Source organism: Micrasema longulum, unplaced genomic scaffold (genome assembly GCF_059751315.1).
Source record: "Micrasema longulum isolate JH-2025_06_02 unplaced genomic scaffold, ASM5975131v1 h1tg000955l, whole genome shotgun sequence".
Lineage (NCBI taxonomy): Eukaryota > Metazoa > Arthropoda > Insecta > Trichoptera > Brachycentridae > Micrasema > Micrasema longulum.
The window spans coordinates 420,369-443,527 of record NW_028278146.1 but is presented as its reverse complement, the minus strand read 5'-3'; the positions used below and the strand labels follow the sequence as shown (position 1 = coordinate 443,527).

The 23,159-nt window shown below is 30.8% G+C and overlaps 1 protein-coding gene across 9 annotated transcripts in view; it reads left to right on the top strand.

Moving 5' to 3' along the window:
- Positions 1-23,159, top strand: part of ASPP (Ankyrin-repeat, SH3-domain, and Proline-rich-region containing Protein) — a 704,899-nt gene that overhangs the window by 301,328 nt on the left and 380,412 nt on the right. For all 9 annotated transcript variants that reach the window (XM_088232182.1, XM_088232180.1, XM_088232181.1 and 6 more), the window contains one exon: positions 3,206-3,264. In XM_088232182.1, the coding sequence (XP_088088308.1) occupies positions 3,206-3,264 (59 nt within the window). The remainder of the gene's footprint in view (positions 1-3,205; positions 3,265-23,159) is intronic.

Genomic DNA, 23,159 nt, shown 5'->3' with positions numbered 1-23,159 from the left:
GTGTTTTCACTGGGGTTACTCGTACGATATTACTGATAAACTTCAATCCATATTTAAAGCATCATGCGTTAGCAAAACTTATTATGGGAGTAACCAAACATCCTTGCAACACATTTTCTCTGCTTAAGAAGCCAGAGGGAATTAAATATAACCTCCGCAGGAGAGAAATCAAATCCCTTCATGAAATGGCTACGAGGTATAATAATAATAATAATGTTTGGATAATTTATATAGCGCCATTTTGTGAAAATCACCTCAAGGGCGCTGTACAATAAATAAATATCCCAGCACGTCTTGCAGCTACAGTGCGCATGGACGGTTGGGATTCTAGTTCCTCGTCTCCAATTATGATATATAACAATTATGATAAATAGGAGCTAGATAACAGCACGTCTTGCAGCTACAAAGCGCATGGACAATAAGAAATCTAGCCCGTATTTACATTTTTATTTTTAAAATTTTTACTTGACAATGAAGTTTAGGGTTTAAGTGAAATTTAAAAAAACGAATTAAAAAGCAAATTTATAAAATTAAAAGTTAGATAGCAACAAGTCTTGCAGCTAATGAGCGCATGGACGGTTGAAATTCTAGACCCCATTTACTAAATTAAGATATTTGAGAGTTGATATCATTTACATAATATGATAAAAATAATATGATAACTAACATCACAAAAAGTCTTGCAGCTGCAAAACGCATCGACGAATGGAATTTCAACAACATAAGAATGATTTTAAAAAGTTAACAAAAAATAATAATAAAAATATATTTAAAAGGTATATATAGGACTATGCCTCGGTCCGATTGCCTTCACAGTTCCAAATCATCGACATTGAAATCCCAATTCTTTCGTTTGATAGATGAGGCTTAATTTTAAAATCAGAATGTTTAATATGCAGTATAAGCTTAGTAAGAATGTATGGAAGTTAAAGTGTTGTTGTTAACTGTCATCGAGGTGATTTTTTAAACAAATATACCACTTTATAAATTAGCCAAATATTATAACTGTAACTCACATATCACAAAAAAAATGCATATGGTATTATGTAGTGTTTCAATATAAAAAACATGATCAGCTTGGTCACGGCATAATGGTTAGGGGAGGCGGTTTTCAGTCAAAGGACCACATTTCGAGACAAAAAATCGGACCTTTGGAGACACAAACACGGCGAGTCAACAACACTTGTTAGCGTCGTTAGTGATATTGTTTTCCAGCTGTTAGGAGACGAAACATTTGTCTGTAAATTGAGTTAATAGGGCACGTCTGTCAATGGGACCCACGGCCTTATTTTAATAAGCCAATATTTGTATTGTATTAAGGTTTGTGTGTTATGTAGTTTCAAATTGGGTGAAGGTACTGTTTGAAGAATGATAAGGTGCGAACCGCCTACAAACGGCTAAACAAATTATTAATCGTTTATGTTTATTGTTTTACTGAATATTAATTTGATAATACAGGTTGTAATAATGGCCGACATTGTCTTTTATTGATATTTTAGCAACAATAATAATATTTGCTTTAGAAAAAAGCAGGTATCAGACATTTTAATTGCTTTGTGCATCTCTGTAAAATGAAGACTAAATGTATACAAATTGACGCTTAGTGAGCATCGAAAGCTTAGATTATATTATTATCTATAAAAAAATATGAATGGATAGTGGAGCTAGGTAGAAGTAAAATGGATTGTCTTATTCGCCCATACCAATACTGAATCAACTGCTCCACAACTGTATAGCTTATGTTAGGTTTTTGTTATTTTCATTATGTGTTTTGTAATATAAATAATATAGATGTAATTAAACTTCTTAGATTTTCACGGCCGTTAAGATGCACAATAAGTTTTTCTGGGTTATTATGCCGTGTGTCGTTTGTACTCTCTACCGACGTTTCGGATCGCGTTACAGCGTCCATCACACATCAACCCTGATGATGGACGCTGTAACGCGATCCGAAACGTCGGTAGAGAGTACAAACGACACACGGCATAATAACCCAGAAAAACTTATTGTGCAAAATCGGGTTGTGGTCCTGTGGCTAGTGTCTCGGACTCACGGACCAAAGGTCTGTGGTTCGAATCCCACTCTACCCCAACTTGATTCCCGTTTTCTAATAGTGAGTTATTCACAACTCGTTGAAAATGGCCCTCAAAATTAAGTATTTGGGTAAATCATAAGAACGCAAATACTTCTTTTTTTTAAAAAAAAATTTAAAAAAAATATAGATGTACATAAATACCTTGTTTTTAAAACTGTCCGAATTTTTATTAATTATGTTTGTTTTTTAAGTTAGTCTTCTTTGTTTATTCTCAAATGTAATTTCAAAAAACTAAATTGTTAAGTGTCCTCGGCACGGGAAACCCCAGTGAGCTCACATTAATTTTATTATTAATTATAGTTTGTTTGCGAAAAATATGAATAAATAAATAAAATTGACTGTCATAAAATCGTTCGCATAGTAATTTCAATCATAAACCGCAAAATTCAGCCTTTTTTTTGGTATGTCTTTATCCTTGTCAACAAAAAACTTTACTTTAAATTCACAGGCGTCTATTTTACAAGAGATGTGGGGGTTAAATTTGACAAATGAAGTCGTAATATAAGTTTTTCAATCACGATTGTTTTCCGTTTAAGAGTTATTCCAATATCATGATTGAATTCATGAAACTTCGGTCTGTACTTTTCCGTAATATTACCCGAGCAAGAATGTTAGAACCTTCATTATTTAAGTATTTATTTATCGTGAGCAAATAGATAAGGTTATACATTATACAATGTATATAAACTAATGTTTGGAATCAAAATTGCCTGCGTATCAGAAAACCTAAACAAACGAACAACTTTTTCGATACAGCCTCTGCTAGTACTCTTATCTACCCTCGCTGAAGGGTTGGAGCCTGTATTGCTCCAATAATGGAAAAAGTTCATTACGTAAGTCTCGTTTGCAAAATACTTGTAACAAGGTACTTTGTTAAGTTAAGATTTTTATTGCTGTTCTTTCTGAAATCTGTGCGCAATGTTGTTTTAAACTTTACATTGTTATCTTTTTGTGAGGTGATCTGGTTATATAACTAACTTCACTAGCAAAAATATGCCGTATTACTAATAGGAAAAACTCATTGAGATAGTTCAGATTTTATCGAAATTGGATTATATAAAGTTTTATTATTGTGAGTTCTCCAGTTTTAACATTGTATTTTTTTTCCAGGCGGAAGAAGCGCGAAGACTAGCGATGTTATGAAGGAGCCAGGAACTCTTGACGAAGTGGTAAGTTAACCTATTATAGTTTTATAAAGAAAATGTTTGCTAACAAAAATATTCTGATGCAATTTCCGCTACCTTTTTACTGTTATAAACAAAGACTTGGACAGTACAAATTAACGAACAAAATAACAAACCATCACGTCATATATTTATACAGGTTGGCAGAGGGGATAAAATGCAAATATAATTAAAAGGGTATAGAACTCGCTTTCTATGGCATTATTATACCTAAAGCCCCCGCATCATAAAAAACCATACCCATATAAAAAACAATTTTGTTTTTTTTTTCAATTTTATTCCGAGGCTATCCAATATATTTTCTAATTTTATACGAATAAAGCAACATACACGGATATAATTCTCTGCAATAAAGCACTAATTTTAGAATATAAAAAAGAGTTTTTCTATGAAAAACAAAAAAAAATAAATTATAAAACCATATTTTAATTGTTCTATTTTAAACGTTTTATACTAAAATATTTCAATATTTAACTATTTATTTTTTAAATAAAACGCATTGAAGCATCTCTAAAATATATTTATTATTTAATTATGACAATATTAATATTTTGTTTGACCACCTTTGACCTTGATCCCGCTATTCAATCGTCTCGGCATGAATTTGAAGTTTATTTTAAAATTATCTTGAAATTTCTTCATACTGGGCTGTTTTCGGAGATTTTGTTTCCCATAATGGCCAATAGTTGATTGTAATAACACAGAAAAAGATTATCTAGTCCCGAATTTCTAAATACAAATGTCTCACTCAAAGCAAAGTTATTATGGCATAATAAATTGTACCAAATTCGTATGAAATCAATTATATCTTGCATTATAGGCATCCGAAGTAATAATCTGAGTTGTTCGGAGAGTCGCTAGCAAAATAGTGTGACATAACCGTACACAATCGGTACTATAATTACTTCGCGCTTGTAGAAAATTACGTGGTACATTTTTTAGAAATACCGTTATTTGAATACAGCTTATCAAAGACTGGGTCAAACGCGACCGGTGCGGTGGGTGCCAGGTTTGGTGAGTAATATCATAAATAATTTTAAAACAGAAAACATGTGTTATTCTTTAAATAATACGCATTAAAATTGTGTTTAAATTTATTTATTCATAAACATACATTCGTTTTTTTTTATATTTTTTTTATTGATTTATTGGGGATATCAACAGTAATACATGTAACAAAATATAACAAATAAAATATAAAGAGAATAAAACCAATGACAGATATCCACAGAAATACATTAAATACACGTACAATACATACTAGTGTGTTTGTGTGAGTGTAAGTGAGTGAGAGGGTGGGTGAGTGGGTGTTATATTGGAATGAGGGTGGACATGTGTGTTAATATTGCACAAGTGCCAAGAGTCGAAAATATAAATAAATATAAAATATTTAGAATTAGAGATAAAATAAAATAAAATAAAATAATTCTTCATTATTGAAACTAAGTATAAGACAAAAAAGTATGTTTTAAGATGCGCATTTTAAATGTTATTTTTTTACAACCAAGTGAATCAATAAGGGAAAAGTTCAAATTATATTCACGAGCAAACCGTATAAGTGGAGAGTTCAGGGCATAGTTCGTACGAACTGCTGGCACATGAAATAGAGAGCTCCACGTGTGACGGGTGCGGTAGCCGGGGACATTTAATGATAACTCCGACAAAAGAGCCGGACTATCAAGGCGTCCACAAAGTATGTCATGAAGCACCCCCATGTCTAATAGTAGACGGCGATCTTCTAAAGTAAGCAAGTGGTGCTTTTTTATTGCACATTATTTGAGACATAAGTCCCAACTCTATGGGACTAAAAGTTCTGTGCTGAAATGGAACGAGCAATTAGTTGACACAGACACGTGAGTATATCACCACAAATAAACGATCAGAAACACAAAAAAACATATATATGGCACATCAAAACATAAAAAAAAATTAACTATTATGTTTTATTTGAATCCTGTTATGCCTTATATTATAAACATTATATAATGTATGTATTATGTCTTAATAGTGTATTATGTTAACTATGTAACTTTATTTTTAAATTTTAATAATATTTTTTTTTAAATTTTTATATTTGAAAAAATGTTAATTATGTTTAATCTGTAACTGTTTCTTATTATATAGTATGTATAATGTAAAAGCCCCATGGGCGTCAACAGAAAGAAAAATAAAAATCAATATGGTTAACAGAAAACTTAAATATAAAAAAATCATCAAGGAGTTTCCCACTTAAATCCTTCCCACTAAAGACAATCCAGTCCCTGATTCCTATCTTATAAATAGTTTTTGTCCTTGGGAGATTAATATTATCTTCATTAAGATACGTGAATACGCCTTAAGTTAAGTTTTTCCGTATTTTCTCCCTGAATTATGGCACTAAAGCGATGACCTCTTTATATGTACATATCCACAATTGGCGTGTTCGTTTTCCTATTCTATTAAAAATTGTCTTACAGAAGCTAGGTTTTTCCAAGTTCCATACATTCGTAGGTTCGTTACTGTGTAAATGTTAAACTCAGCTAAATCATTTTCTTAAACCGTTTATTAATCTTTGTACTATTTTAATATACTAAACCCCCTTAAAATAGTACAAAGATTAATTATTAAAGTAATTTTAAAGAAACCCTCAACATTCAATACGGAAAGTCTATATAAAATATTAAGGCTTCATACAGTAGACACTTTTTATAAAATAAATTCTATTATACAAATTTATAAAGAAGAAAAAAAAATTGAGATGAATAAGTCACTCAGATACCAACAAAATATTACAATTCCTAAATTCTATACAAGTCATGGTCAAAATAGCTCTGTCTTCAAAGGTGTAAAAAAATATAATAATCTTCCCAATGAACTAAAAACTATTAAAAATAAATATCAATAAACAAATTTAAAGTTAACCTAAAGAAATTTTTCGAACTCGTGTAAAAACAACATTAAATTTTAATTAGTATGAATGTACTATTGTTTTTTGTTTTTTCTTTATATATATTATATGTTTTAATTTTTTTCTTTCATGTACTCTTATTTAAAATTATGTAAACTCTTATAAATAAACAACTAAAACAGTGTAAGTCACTCTCCAAGCACAAGAGTTAGTGATGTAATAACTTATATTTACATATAAGTTATTAATTTAAATAATACTTGGTACACTTCCACTTATTTATTTTGACCAATTAGCGCTTTCACCCTCTAATGGACATCTTCAGACTGGTTAATATTATACAGTGTAAGGATAATTTATATAAAACTAAATATTATCTTAAGTGTAGGTACATTTAAAAATAAGTTGAAAAAGATACAATACGCAATATTTCAATGGAACAGAGTGAGACAAATTATTTAAAAATGTGTTGGCGGTGTACTCTAAGAGAATATTCTATTATATGAAAAATATTTATTGTTTTATTACAATGTACAGGATCTACCTAAGGGGGCTAATAAGGATGAGTTTTAAAATTCTATCTGCTGATTTATTAAAATTCTATCGCTATTATTTTTTATCCTATTTATTTTTTAAATTTTCAATCTATCTAACTTTTGACCTTTACGTCCTACATGAATTTTTTAAATGTTTTTTGCTTTATCAAAAGTATGTTTAAATTAATTTAAATGTGATGCATAGTTTGATAAGTCGTTATTTAATCTATGTGAAGCCAAATGTTCATTCACTCTATATTTAATAGCTCTCTCGTTATTACATCATTATAATGGAATTCCATCAAGAATTATCAATATATAATTTAAATGAAACAAAAAGTCTCCTTTTTTTGGAGAATTACAGTGATAACATTTACGAGATGTGTAAAAGTAAATATGTTCAGAAATTTTTAGTTTTTATGAAATTTATAAAAAAAAAAAAAAATTTTTTAACGTGAATAATGAATTAATATAACGATATTTCTCATTCTAATACAATCTGACAGCATTAATCCAAGATCAGGGCGTCCATATTTTCAAATCAGCGCTTGTACACAATGTAATATTATGACATACCATAACTGTACCTACCTAATGGTTAGCATTTTTGTTTATAAATCCATACACACATGGGTGTGTGTATGGATTTATAAAATACACGCCCGTAATATTTATGAACGGCTTAAAATATTAGCGATGCGAATGTTAGATTCAGGAATCTAGGAAGACTGAGAAAGACGTGGCATTATCAAATCTAACAAATACTTAAAGGGGGACATGTCAAAAGTCGGAAAAATCGGCGCGCGTGTATGAGATGCAAAGGAAGCGATATCTTTAAAGACATATAAGGCGTTCGATCTTCTCTGCCTACCACTCAGAAACGGCGTGATGGTTTGTTTGTTTCTTATTCATATTGTTTATTCGGTTTTAACTTATTTTGTACCGATATTCAAAAGGCATTTAAAGAGTTGAAGATGAGGACTCAGGAAGCGAGTGCTTTGAAATTTACTTCTAAATGAACAAACTGTAAATAAATTATAGTAATATTAAACAAATTTATATTTACATCGGATGAACTGGGTAATTCAGAATACCTGAAACAAGTTGAATTATTATATATTTTAGACTCTTATGTGGTAAAAATTACAAAGTGTTTCATTAGAAATAAATTTAGAATGTTTTCTAAATTTGTCTCAGGGTATTCGATATTTTGTCATTTTCGAAGATCTGAATGGACAAAATATTTCATTTGAAATTATCTAATGTACCTTTAATATGTAAAATATTTTTTTTCTTAATATATAATAAAAAAGTCAGGATAATATCCTTATATACGTATGTATATAAATGTGTATATTTAAGATTCGCATTAATGATATCATAAAACATTAAATTCGCTTAACATATACAATCTTAGAATATATTTAAATATACAATAAGCATAGTCATGGCATGATCTAGGCAGACACAAAATATTCTTAGTCGTTGCGAGATTTTAATTCATTAAATGCATTTTAGAACGCCGCGCAGGTTATATCACAGGAACGGGCGGATTGAAGATCATAAAAATGTTCCTCTGAAGTTTTGCGGTACTGAAAACCCGTGCATATTAGGTTAATTTTTTTTTTTTCAAACTTGATTTGAGGTACTGTAGAACTTTATTTTTTTTTAAAGATTATTGTTATCCATAATATTGTTCGTCGAAACAGCTGTACCTTTTTGATAACAATGCACTCGATGTATTAAGTAGTTAAGTACTTACCCATAATAATAGATCTCGAAATAGCTCGTGCTTTCTAATACCAACAGTTGATTCTAATCCATGTTTCAACACGGCAAGATAAAAATATATTAACATTATGATTGTGACATTATGAATGTAGGCTAGATCTCAAGTCGCTAGGTCTGAGCTTGCTCCGGTTGTATTGAAATAAAAATAATAAAGTTCAAAGCCCTCTCATCCTGAAACCTCATCTTCGACTCTTTAAATGCCTTAAATATCACTAGCCCAAAGCAACAGTGAGATATCTTCGAAGGACATGTTCCGAGACATTCGGACTTGGAGGTGTGCAAAGGGTCTGACTGAGTTAAATTATTTGAAGTAGATTAGGCATACTATATTTTTAGATATTTTTATTATTTAAATCATTTAAGTTTGTAAGTGAAAATTCTTGATGGATGTTCATTGTAATTTATTATATAAATAAAAGACGTGTGATACTTTAATCCACAAATATGGAATATCCAGTGACCGGTTTCATCGCTTTCACGACATTTTCGAGACTGAATAATTTAGGAGCTCAATGTATTTATATAAAACTTTCTTCTTCAATCAGACATTAACTCTTTTAACCGATGGTGTAAAGTCAATAAATTAGAACTAAATATTAAAAAATGCAAAATAATGTCATTTCATAGAACAAAACAACCAATTTCCTTCGAGTACCTATTAGAAAACTCCAAAATTGATGTAGTCAAGTCCATCAGAGATTTAGGAGTTGTTTTGGACTATAAACTGACATACAACGAGCATATAGATAATACAGTAAATAAATCACTGAAATTACTTGGCTTCATTAACAGAATATCCTCTGATTTTACTAATGTCCGTACAATCAAAACTCTTTATTGCTCAACTGTTCGCCCTCTTCTTGAATATGCCTCAGTGGTCTGGTCTCCATTCTATGTCAATCGCATAAATCACATTGAATCAGTCCAACATCGCTTGCTTCGAAAAATAGCGTGGATGCTTGGACTAGAGAGAGATAATTATTCTTATGCTGAAATAGAGTCGATGTTAAATATTTCTAGTCTACAAAAACGTAGAACTAATATTGACTCCATATATATGTTCGGCATACTAAATGGTATAATCGATGTTCCATCATTACTAGGACAAGTAAAATTCAATATTCCGACTCGTAGATTGAGAAACAATGAAGTACTGTTCATCGATCAGCATAGAACAAACTATGGCCTAAATTCTCCAATGACCCGCCTTTGTCGTATTGTTAACTCAAGACAGGATCTGGACTTTTTTGGTTTAAGTTTACAACGATTTAAACGAGCACTAAATAAGTAGTCCAGATCTTGTCTCGATGTCCCTTATGTTTGTCAATGCTTCTTTCTTTTTTCTTTAAATGTTTTAAACTACTCTTTTATTGTAATATTTAAACCTTATAAATTGTAAACATGGACAATGTCCGTTAATTAATAAATAAATAAATAAATAAATAAATAAATAAAACAGAGGTAAGGATAGATAATTCAAAATCATATGAAAGTAAATTAAATAAAATTATTTTTTATCTTAAGTATCATTATCAAAAATTTTTCGGGTTAACTAATGAGTTCATATAATGCTATTTTAATGAGTTTAAGTATTTTTTTTTTAAATAGTTAAACCGAAATTTTTTTTATAAAGACCCTTAAGATAAAAATAATTTTATTTAATTATCTATCGTTACCTCTGTTTTGCATAAATACATTGAACTCCTTAATAATGATACCAGTCTCGAAGATGTCGCAAAAGCGATGAAACCGGCCACTAGATATTCAAAATTTGTGGATTTAAATACCACTCGTCTTTTATTTATATAAAAAAAAATATTATTTGGATTTTTTTTTAAATTTATAGAGTCTTTATTAAATAAAATACATAAATTATAAAAATATTAATACATTATAAAAAGATAAACATAACTCATTAATGGTGTTATAACTTATATTTACATATAATTTACTAATTAAAAATACTTGGAATATAAAGTATTAAGACACATAAGGGTATTAAAAGCAAATTAAGAATCTCGATTAAAGGAATTACTGAGATATTTGCAAAAAACGTTGAAAAAGAACCGTGAGATTTATAATTATGCATCACAAAATCAATGGAGAATGCTAAGTTTGCGGTATCAAGTAGTATAATTGAAATCTGTTTTTACACGACTTAGAGACGGTTTTGAATTACGCTATTATTTAGGTAGGTTAGATTTTGTGTAAAGTATATTTTGGCATCACTAACTCATTTTCCGTTTTTGGTAAAGATTTGTAAGTTAGCTTTTACGAGTAATACCCTCTCATTTGTCTCGATAAACTATTGAATAATAGTTTGTCATCGTGTGCTCAGACATAAGTTTCAATTAAGATTAAAATAAAAGAGTAACGTCATAAAATTTTACAAATAAAAAATAAAGAATATATTTATGTTTATTTTATTTTAGATGATTGGAAAAAATAAAAAAATGTATAAAGAAGAAAGCAAAAATAAATTCAAGAAAAACAGATAAAATGGTGTAAAATATTTTTTTAAGTAGAGAAATAAAGAAGAAAAAAAAACATTTAAATTAAAGACTAAACATAAGCATTAATACATTTCCAAATTTAGAAAAAATACATCAAAATCGTGGGTGCTAAAAAATACAACCAATCAAAATAAAACTAAAACATTCAAAATTTTAATTTATATCTAAAAAACAAGAATGAAAAGTTTCTATCAAAATTAAAATAATATGTTGTGAAAACAAGAAAGAAAGAAAAGAAAAGGTTAAAAATAAAACAATAAAAATGTTTTAACGAGTGATATCTGACTTCTAACCGCTTTCGTAATAAAAAAGTGATTTTTTTATTTTAATTTTATTTAAAAACAACTGACCTTTCTCATTGCGGTTGTATATGGCAAAGCTTCAAAATAAATTCAAGTGGTCTCGTAACAATGTGTTTACAATTTAATAAATGTATACACACTAGAATCTTTTTTTTATTTTTATTCATTTACAATTTTAAAAAAACCCGTTAGGGTTACATTAGAAATTTAATATTGTCTAGTCATTTTATGTCTCGTCTAGTCTAGTTAGTTCAGTCATCATGTGCTTTTTCAGATTGATTTTAAATTTGTCTCCAGTAAAAGTTTTCAAGTAGTAAGGTAGGTCGTTGTAGTGTTTAAGTCCATTATGTAGTATTTTTGACTGTCCTGTGTTTGTCTTTGCTTTTTCAATATGATAGTGTTGTTGTTGTCTGGTGTTATATTTGTGTATGTCAGCATTTTTGACTAATATTATGTCGTCGTCTTGTATGTTTCCCAGTGTTATTTTGTGCACAATTTTTAAGGTCTCAATTTTAGTCAAGTAGTTTATGTCAAACTGGTGTGTTCAGTCGTAGAGGTCAGGTAGGGTGGGTTGTATGTTAGTTTAAGAATTTTATTTTGTTGTCTTTGTATTCTTGTTATGTCTGTCTTGTTACCAGTTCCCCAGAAGGCGATTATGTAACTCAATTTACTTTTGACATAGGCTTCGTACATCATAATTTTTTCCTTTCTTGGTATAAAATCTTTAATTTTGTAGAAGAGGCTATGTAGCGATGCTATTACTTTAGTGAGTCCGTCTATGTGTTTTGTCCATTTTAATTGTCTGTCTATTGTGAGTCCTAGGTAAGTCACATGTTCTAGTTCTTTAAGAGTTTCGTTGTTTATTTTTATGTTCATGTTATGGTTCTTCTTTTGTGTTTCGAAATGTATTATATTGCATTTCTTGGCATTTAGTGTTAAGAAGTTTTTGTTTGTCCATTCTAATAGTTTTTGCACGTCATTGTTGGTGGTTTTAGTCGTTTCAATGTCATTTTTGTTTTCATATAAAATTCCTAAGTCGTCCGCATAGATTGTTTCTTTTCCCATTATGTCACTGTGTATTATGTCGTTAATGTATATTATATTTATTTCAAAACGTTCAGTCCAGCAAACATATGCAAAGGTTTATTAAAGATTTGAATGGGCTATACAAGGCGAGGGGGGAGTGAGATTTGCCTACAAACGGCACAATTTTAATCGGCTTTTTCCTGTCCCGAGCGGCGATTTAGAAACTCTTACTAAAAGAGATGAACGGTTGAAAACCGGTTAAGCGCAGCCCTGACCACTTGACCGTGTGCCCTACATACTGACTTAGCATGATACACACTCAATACTCATGACGTGTAGTATTCAGCGCCGCGTAGGGTCAACTCTTAACCCTTCACACCTGCTGCGATTGCAACTTGCAAAAAAAAGTTAATGTGAGTTTTTTATGACAAGTATGCATTTAATTTTATTTTGGGGAGAGTTTATTAGTGTTGATAGATATTTCAAAAGAAATATTTATTTTAGTAGAAACCACGACCGCCTGGTTCTGGAAATTACAAATAATTTATTCTCCTTTTTAAATTTAAGTCAACAGAGAGGGCAATCTTTTTTGAGAGGGAAGATGGAAGTCTAGGCATTTACAGGGCTTATGACCTGTCATTGGCTGGTTTAAGTGGCCACTTTACACACTGTGTAACATTCACCATTCTATCCATGTTTGAACATCCACATTTCCTCAAATCTTCTATCTACAATGAAAGCATCCACCCCTTTCCCGAAACTGTTCATAAAGACTTGAGTCTTTCTTCAGTTTCGCATATCAATATCAATTTTTTTTTAAACTAATTAAGCGAAAATTTATTTCAACGGAGCGAGAAAACATTTTTGAGAAGGGAAATGTTTTCCCTCTCTGTTGTAATAAATTTAAATATGAATAACTCTCAAGGGATGAAATCCAGCCAGTCTGCAAGTATTTGGACATACCCAAATATTGTTGATTTATGGTCCTTTAAAGTCTGAAAAATAAAACCAAACTACATAATCAAATCGGTTATTTGAAAAACCCCACCAGCCAGTCAGTTTAAACTATATAGAAATCACAGAAAACTGTTTATTATTAAATTTTGAACAAAATGTTCATATCTAACTTACATAAAAAGGTAGCTGATAGCCTATTTACATACCCAAGATACGTATGAAAAGACAGTGACATGACATTCTATTCTCTTTGCCTACACTTGCGGGGAAACGGCATGAAAAACGAAAACTATCGTTGGTATATGACACAACTAATTAATGACCAAAAGATTTCTTCCCCAATACGACGTGAGCGTAGCCCCGGCTGAAAGTCAGTATTTGAATACATCTTTTTTTTCATAATCTGTTTAATTTGTTGTAAAAATGTGTTGTCTGCATTTTTTCTTTGTTTCCTGACCGTTTGATTTTGGTGTACCGCGATTTTTTGTTACGATCAAAAGTGCACCGTGACTTTTAAAAGGTTAAAAACCACTGACCTAATGGGTTAATGTCACGCCCGAACTGCGCTGCGCTGGAAGGACTATAAAAGTATGTATAACAATAATACTCTCTGTTACTCACTGGTCGATTAATTAGAGCTGGCGCGTTCGCAAAACTTACACAAGCGGATTTAAAATCTACAGGATGTTGATTTCAAAGAGAATTTAGTAAATTTAAAAAAAAGGTGCTTTCTTTTTTTAAAATTCCGCGCTAGATAAAAGTTCTGCCGTCATTTTGAAGAGAATTTTTTTTGGGAGTGACACGTTATTACATAAATAAACTTATAACATTTTCTTAACTAATTGTTTCTGCTTTGCTCTAATTCAAAGGAGGTTAAAAAAAACAGCACATTTGACTTAAATTTTTAATTAAGGTTTTTTAAAGCAATATTCTGTACATCAAAACGTGTTTTTGTAAGTTTTGCGAATGCGCCAGCTCTAAAAAATAATCGACCCAAACCTGATTAAATTAAATGAAAAAAAATTTTAAAACCAGTGTTTTTAATCCATAGCAAAGCATTGAATATATATTATTATATTTTTACTTTTTACTGTTATTTTTACTAGAATCGCAGCTAAATTTATACGAATGCAAAAGCATAACCCAAAAGTGTCCCATTGGACCGTATTAAGGGAAGGTTAACAACAGGATGCCTCGCTCTGCAGAGAATTAAAACTACCACGGCCAAACATCATTATACTTATATAGGACGGAAGCTTTTCAATAATTTACCACAAAATCTACGTCAAGAAATAAATTACGGAAAATTTAAGGATAAATTAAAGAAAAGGTTTCATATTAACATTAACCGTATTCTAAAAATAAAGATGTATTTATAATATGTGCCTGTGTATATCAATTTATAAATTTTGTGTTTTTATTTTTTTTCTTTTTAATAGTGTTAAATTTTCTCAAATTTTACAATGGTTTAATTTCTTATTTATTGTATTATTTTTTTGCATTTTTTGTTTTTTTTTTAATAAGATTTTGTTAACTTGCCAAACACAAGAGCCACTCTTTTTTGGCAAGTTCAACCTTAAGTGTTTAATTTTTTTGTGTATGTACTGTTTTTTTTTTATGCTAATAAAGGTTTTTATTAAAAAAATATATGTTATTTCCATATCTTTGGCAAATACCAAAGCGATAGTAGTCTATGTCGCGCTCATAAGCGCGTCTGAACGCCAAAAGGCAGATATTATTTTCATAATGCGTATGCCGTGCGACGTCAACTTTGAAATGCGTTTGTGTAAAGCTAGGGTTTCCTTGGACAGCGGTGCCCGTATCTTAACGGCCGTAGTAAACAGTGATGCGGTGGACAGTCGTCGTAACGGTGACCAGAAAGTGGTTTCCTAGAAAAATGGTGGTAAAAAATAAAACCACTGTCTAATCACCGTTACGACGGCTGTTCACCGCATCACCGTTTACTACGGCCGTTAAGATACGGTCACCGCTGTCCTAGGAAACCCTAGCTTAAGTTTTGCGAACGCGCCAGCTTTAAATAATCGACCAGTACGTCTATAGTACAGCCTATAGCAGATACCTCTAGTCGCGGCCGCAGTAATCACACGTCATTACGTACTAAACACTGATATTATTGCGATTGGCATTATGTGGGCGGGCCTTCCTCCCAAAGGTTTAATGAACACGAAAACAGCGGATTTACGAGCTGTAATTGTGACTTGTGACCGCCTCCCCCCCCTCCACGACCCGTGACCTCACACAACAGCTGACCTTTCGTGCTCAAGAAATCGAATCAAAAGAACAAACAATAAATAATGGTTGTTTTCACAAACCCATTTTCGTAATCACAATCATTATAAAAATATTTCAAATTAATGTAATTCTTCACATCGCTAGCCGCAGACTGGGTTTCACCATTTTGAAGTCGTATACAAACACATTTATGTTATTTGCGTCTAGGCGGAAATACAATTATGTGTGTGAAATAGAACCGCAACCCTGGGCCGTGATTATATACACTATCTTCATCGGACACAACGAGACGGTTTAAAGTAACATCGATATATATATATACGAAAATGCGTATATTTATATGAAAATCAGTCATTTCGTCGGTAACCTGTAATAAATAAACATTTTTAAAAACAAAAATGTATACGTATTACATTTTTGATACGGAAAACTTAGTTTTCCTTTGGAGATAAAAGTTAAGAGAAATGTTAACTTTCTATTGTGATACGAGGTGGTCCTGGACGACTCGACGGCTGCTCTCACATACATATCAGCTCAGAACTGTATTCTTTATCTGCCTAGACACAGAAACTTTAGAACACAGACACGCCAAATTGTAGATTTACATAGATGCTATTACAAAATATTATAATTTCTGGTTTTACTTTTAGTGATAGGTTCGTAAAAATACTTCAATGTAATTGTCTTTAAGAACACAAAGCTTTTGTTTATTATTTGAAATTTATTTATTTATAAACCCTTATTTTGAATTGCATACATTAATTAATTTTTATATTTTTTAAACTCATATTTTTTGCTAATGTTAACATTTTGAACATCTTTTGGTGTGTATGCATTTGTTGCTAACTATTACCAAATGAATAAAATCCGCGAGTTCCTTAAACAAAATTAAAAAAACATCGTTATGATTTATTTATGTATTCAATCATTAATTTCAAATAACACTTGTTTAAATATCAATAAACTTATTAAGGCTTTATAGGCTGTGCCCGTGTCAATCCATAATAATTAACAATAAAAAATACATAGTAAAACTAATTAGATTAAATTGTAATGACATGTTATGCAATAGAATAACAATCCATAAAAACGAGGTATAAGTAATAAATAATAAAATTCCAAAGAATACAATGAAACAAAAAATCAAATACGAATATTAAAATATATATTATTGAAATTTAGATTTATACATAATCAAATTTACAAAATAATAGTAACATTGTAATCAAAGGAATGTTTATGTATAAAAACAGAATTAAAATGATAATTGAGATATGGTTTCTAGAAAGTCACTCTATACTATAATAAAAAATAGAAGTAATAAATAATATGCCAAAATAGAGTGAGTACCAAATTAAATAGTTCAAAATTACGTAGTGAAAAAACATAAAAATACCTAATAAAAATGACAATGTTTGCTAATTTCTAACCTCGAACTTGAAAAAAAATTACAAACTCGTTCCTATCGATGCCCAGCAACTAATTGCAAACATTTTTCAAACACATTGGCACTTGTGGAGTTCTCTAGCTTTGAATGAGTAATAGGGCAAAGGTAATTAATCCTTCCCGCTGATCGCGTTTGTATATTTTTGCTGTGTTCTGACTTTATCTACTGATTTCCAGAAGTTCACAAGTGCCTCTTTAACAAATAGCTGCCGCACATCTAGAACAATTTTCAAACAGTCCTTTTGAAAGATAGCGTAAAAGAACCTTTTTCATTGTTCTCAGCACGAGTTTTTGTATTAATTAATATATGTGGCTGCAAAAAGACACCAATCAACAAAAATCATACCTGCAAACTGGCCAATACATATATCAAAGATTATTACTCTGTAAAGCAATGAATTGCAATGTTTTCTGTTTGCCAGGGAGAAAAATATCAATAATTTTCACAGATTTAACATTATGGGGTAGGATTATTGAAAAAATTAAATCAGTACGACGATTAACAAAAAAATAATTTAAAAAATAATCTACCTGCGGAACTCTAAATAATTTTAACAAGTGGTAACAATGTACACACTTTTTGGCATGACTTAAGTAAAGCTAGGGTTTCCTAGGACAGCGGTGCCCGTATTTTAACGGCCGTAGTGAACGGTGATGCAGTGGACAGCCGTCGTAAAGGTGATTAGAGAGTGGTTTCCTAGGAAAACGGTGTTAAATGGTGTTGATAACACCGTTTTCCTAGAAAACCACACTCTAGTCACCTTTACGACGGCTGTCCACTGCATCACCGTTCACTATGGCCGTTAAAATACGGGCACCGCTGTCCTAGGAAACCCTAGCTTAATGCAATCCTCAAAATTCATTATCAATCTCTCGGTCGGGGAGGTTGGCAAGTTAGAGAAAAGTAGGAAGGATAAAACGAGAAGAAATGCAAGATCAAATGGGGGTGGAGGGGCGACATTAAAAAAGCATTAGGACCGTAAAGATAAGACTAGATTCCCTAAATGCTCCCAATGATCGGGTGTTTTTGAAAACTGTAGGTAATGTTCTATTAGTCAGGAATTTGGTGCGGCCCCCGCCGCCGCCCCGAGGCGGCTAAGGTGATTCATAGTCATTTAGGGGGTGTTTAATTCAAGACGGTTATCCATTTTAGAAAATAATATGGTGATAAAAATGGCGTGTTTGAGAACGATTACTTCCAAAAATCGGGTGATTTTGTTTATTTATTTTATTCGTTTACAAAGACAAAAAAACAGGGGAACATACAGGTTAAGAGTACATAATATACATAACGTTTATTTTTTGTTGTGGATGTGGATGTTCAAACATGGGCAGAATGGTAAATGTTACACAGTGTGTAAAATCGTCACTTAAACCAGCCAATGACATGTCATAAGCCCTGTAAATGCCTAGACTTCCATATTCCCTTCTCAAAAACGTTTTTCCTCTGTTGAAATAAATTTAAATATGAACAACTCCCTACGGAGGAAATCCAGCCAGTCTGCAAGCATTTTGACATACTCAAACAGTGTTAAAATAAATTTCATTAAAAAGTTATAAAAGTAATAAAATATAAGTCATACCTGTAAAGTAACAAACATACACCAGTATACCTAATATTTTTATATATCCACTAATGTTAGAGATGGCCCCTTCTTTATTTATATTTAAATTAAGATTACAATGTCACTATCGAAATGCTTGAGTTGTTCCTTTCTCCTTCTTCTTTCCATCCTATCACCTCTCCTCTCCTCTCTTCATAGTATAGTGTAAATTAATTAGTTAATTTTTGTTTTAAATTGTTAGATATAATTGTATTCTCTTGAAATATGTCCATGTGCTTGTATTTTTCTCGAACTAAATGGTTTGGGTGGGTAGGAAGAAATTGCCTTAAAGCAATATGCCAGCCTTTATATAAATTAATATAAATTGTATTTGTATATTAAGTGTGAAAATAAATAAATAAAAATAAATATCATTATAATTAAAAGAATTAAAAAAAAACATTTAATATAAAAATTTACGGATGTTATATAAAGTTTAAATCAAAGTTATCAATAAGGCAACAAAATAAGGGTTTAAACGATAAAAAAAATAGAATGAGATGTCAAAAAATTTAAAGTGAATTAAAGGATAAGTATAAAAAAGGAAGGAAAGCAAAAAGGGATGCAAAAAAATATCTCATTCAATAAATTAATGCGTGCGAATTTTTTTATTACGGAATCTTGAAAAACTTAAACATCATCGCCCCCTTTTTTATTTACCTATGGGGTTCCCTATGCCCCACTGGGTGCGGCCAACAAAATGATACCGTTAAATAGCCGGATAGGAAATATGCTCAAAAACCACTACGTTGGTCTTGTGCCATTACTATACCTCTGGTGAGAAGATAAGATTTATACCATCTAATGAATGCAATTATAAAATAAAGCAGATAATAAATTTCTGTACAGAGTAAACTATTTAAAAGCGACCTTGATAACATGTGATTTCTTCAAATAGTAACCTGCCTTTTATTTATAAGCTTATTTAAATTATTATTTATAACACGTTTTTATAATTCATTGATGGCATTTCAATCGTTAGAATGCATAATTTTATCACCTTCAAATTTAGAGAAAATCGTGACCCAACTTTGTGAGAAATATTTCTGATATAGACTACACAGTAATAATAATTTTGAATGTATATTATACAAGAATACGATAATAAAATTTGTAGGAATATAAAAAACGCCTGCACAGAAGCAAATGCTGATCTTCAGATTCTCTGTTATTAATATGCAATAGCATTTATTTAATTTAAAAAAAATATATTTATCAAACGTATTTACAAAATAGTCTTAAATTAAAGTCCTGCTGAGTTGCATACATACAACTTGTCAGCGGGTTCTTATAAATTGCATCGATTTTTCACACTTAACCTACATTAATAATAATTTTACTAGAAAAACATTTCAAATTACATTATCAAAAATTAAAAACTATCACTTATACAAAAAACTTTTTTCTATTAACCATAATTTGAACAAACGTCTTACCTCTGTATTTAACTCAGTGTTTTTAATATTGTTTGGTAACATGTTAAATATTTTAGGTAAACTGTATTGCAGTGTCCTTTTGCCACATTTATTGCAATGTTTAGAACGGCTATTGAAAGAACTCTTGTTGATTTTTTTTTTTATTTTTTTTTTATTGAAATAAACGGCACTTAGTGCCTTTTACATATTAGTTACAAATACAATTAAATATACATACATGTAAACATTGTTATAAGTAATACATAGCATTTAAAACAATATTATTAATTTAGAAAGTCTAAGAAATATAAACTATATAAAAGAATAAAATATTACCAGTTATAGAATTATCGATAAAAAAAGATAATTTGGTATTAGAGATACTTTGAACCAGTTAAAAAAATAACGAAGAAGTAAATTTTGAATAACATTAAAAATATATATAATATTTTTATATGTATTATTATTGAAAACTAATATTTAGGTAAATAGTATATGTTTATGTATAAAAGTATAAAAGTATTTTGATCGATCCATTGAGTCCATCAAAATTTGAAATGCTAAATGCTTAAAATAACTAATTTCCTTCTAATTGCAATTAATCAGAATACGAAAAAGTAAAAAACATTATGCGAAATGGTAAATGTAACATATTGTATTAAATGGGCACAAACCAGCCAATGACAGATCGTAAGCCATGTTAGACCACTGCATTAGTAAACCAAATGCAGCTTAGCTCGAGCATGTGTTGCTTAAAAGTAAGGTGATCAGTCTGACGCTTCAAGTTCCAGTCCAGGAACAATAAAATATTACAGTTTAAAAAAACACTTGAAATCTATTTTTCACATCCGCCCTGCTAGGAATCTAGCCCAGGAACTCAAGAATGGAAGGCGAACTTATCTCAACTTATTAATTTTTCATGTTTGTTACCTGTGAGCAGCCATGCAATCGGAAGCACTCATCCAAGATTCTTGTTCAATTTTACTTACAGAACAGTATTTTTCATTCGCCGGGACGCATGTGAAAATGAGTAGCATATTAAAGATATCCTATATACCCCCGTAAAATATTTCAACGCTTATCAGTTCATGGTTAACCTCTTCGTTCTAATTCTCAAAGCACCCTCTCGATACCCATCCACAATTCCTCTTTCTTCTCTAACGTATATTGTGTCCATGGGGCTTGACTGTGGAATCATCTCCCATCCACCATCAAAGATACTACAGCGTCTCTGCTTAAATCACGTATGAAGAAGCATCTTCTTTCTTTTTCTTAATCCCTCCTCCTTTCCACTTTCTTCTTTTTTCCTTTTTCCCATCAAGCAATAGTATTGATTTGAGGTTATTTATATGCAAATACAGTTATTTCTAATTTTACATATCATTTGCTTTTTTATTATCTATTGATATGTTTTGAAACTTTAATTATAAAAATAAAACTTTTATTTTACTGGTTGGTTGGAAGAAATTGCCATTTGGCAATAAGCCCGCAAATGTTCAATTAACATTTTGTACAAAAAGTTTAAAAAAATAGATTTAAAAAAAAACATATTTCACCAGCCCTACACTTGTATCTGAAGCGTAAGGCTGATCACCTTACCTTCCATTTATCAAAAATGATCTATAAACGCTACGATTGGAGTTGTATTGCAGTGCTCTGTGCACCAATGTTCACTATTTTTTTTCTTCTTCTTTAATTTGCATCTCATTGCGCGATTATTTCTTAATATCATTGTAGGGAAATATCACATACTTCGAATACCGATAAAAATGTATAAAATAGATAAAAATACGATTAATTGGATTTTTAAAATCAATATGGATATTGTGGTGAAATGTTTACATACGTAAAAAATAAATTCAATAAAAATACGTTCGTAGAAAAACGCGACTCGTTTGGCCTCGGTAGTTGTGACGTCAAGGTTCGTGATATTGTTCTAAACAAATTTCAATGGCAGGAACAAATAAACATGAATCGTGACGTATTAGGGGCATGGCCAATGGAATCGCCGTTTTTGCGGGAACTCAAAATCACAAAATTATAAGTACTTTTTATGCTACTAATAATTAGCATTTTTTTTTTAAGACGTTTTCATAGACCTTTATTATTTTAAAAATGTAAAAAATAATAAAACGTCATATTTCGCTATTGTAATATTTCCATGTCGAAATTCGTGCTCTGATATAAAACTTTTTGTTGCTATTAATTTTTACCGAATTTTCCAAAACGCAGGCGTGACTCTAACACGCTACCTGCCTGTATGTATTGCCTATTAAATCGACCCAGAATTTTGCTCGAGTCAATGTATCAAGATTAGAAAATATCAAAATTTATCACGTTTAGAAGCACGAAAGATACGAAAGTGTAAGGAACTAAAAATAATATAAATCACCAACTAGATAAAATTTATTACCAAGATTCAAAGAAAAATTTATCTACTCGCTCCATCTACTTCTTCTTTGGGTGCACGTCCGCTGTGGGCCAACATAACTTTCGAAAATGTTTAGAGTATATCCAAATGGTTGCAGACAGGCTAGATTTTAGAGAGTTATTCCGATATCCGAGATACAATGAGATAAAGCATCTCTATTTATCTACGGATCTCATGATGTGTTTGAAATACTGTAACTTTAGGCGTTTTTATAAGTTATTTTCTTTACACGCCCTACTTAATACGTCTTCTTTTCAGACTCTAGGGGCTAGTGTCTTCCCATCGAATTTCAAATATATGATCACATTTCAAAGGTTTCCAATTTTTTGGGGGCCTAGGGTCTAATCCTCCACTCCACAGATCACAGAGACCACAAAACACTGCGCGATGCGCATTTGATGGTTTCGATAAATATAATGTATAACTGGACCACACCCTTCTCATCTCGATGAACGTGGATCTATTCAGTTATTGATGGCGTATTATTTCTATATTAGAATCCAAATGTTCATTGTTGCATCCAAGATACTTAAACATTTTCACCTTTTAATTTTTTTTCATTTTACCATCAACCCTGTATTTTCTCGAATAGGTTGTTTGTTAATAGACATATTGTTTTTATTTGTACTCCTTGCTTTACCTTATTTATTGTTGAAATATTTGCAATCTTACTGTTAGAGCTTTTGACTGAGGCCAGTCAATCGTGAGCGTTAACCTGA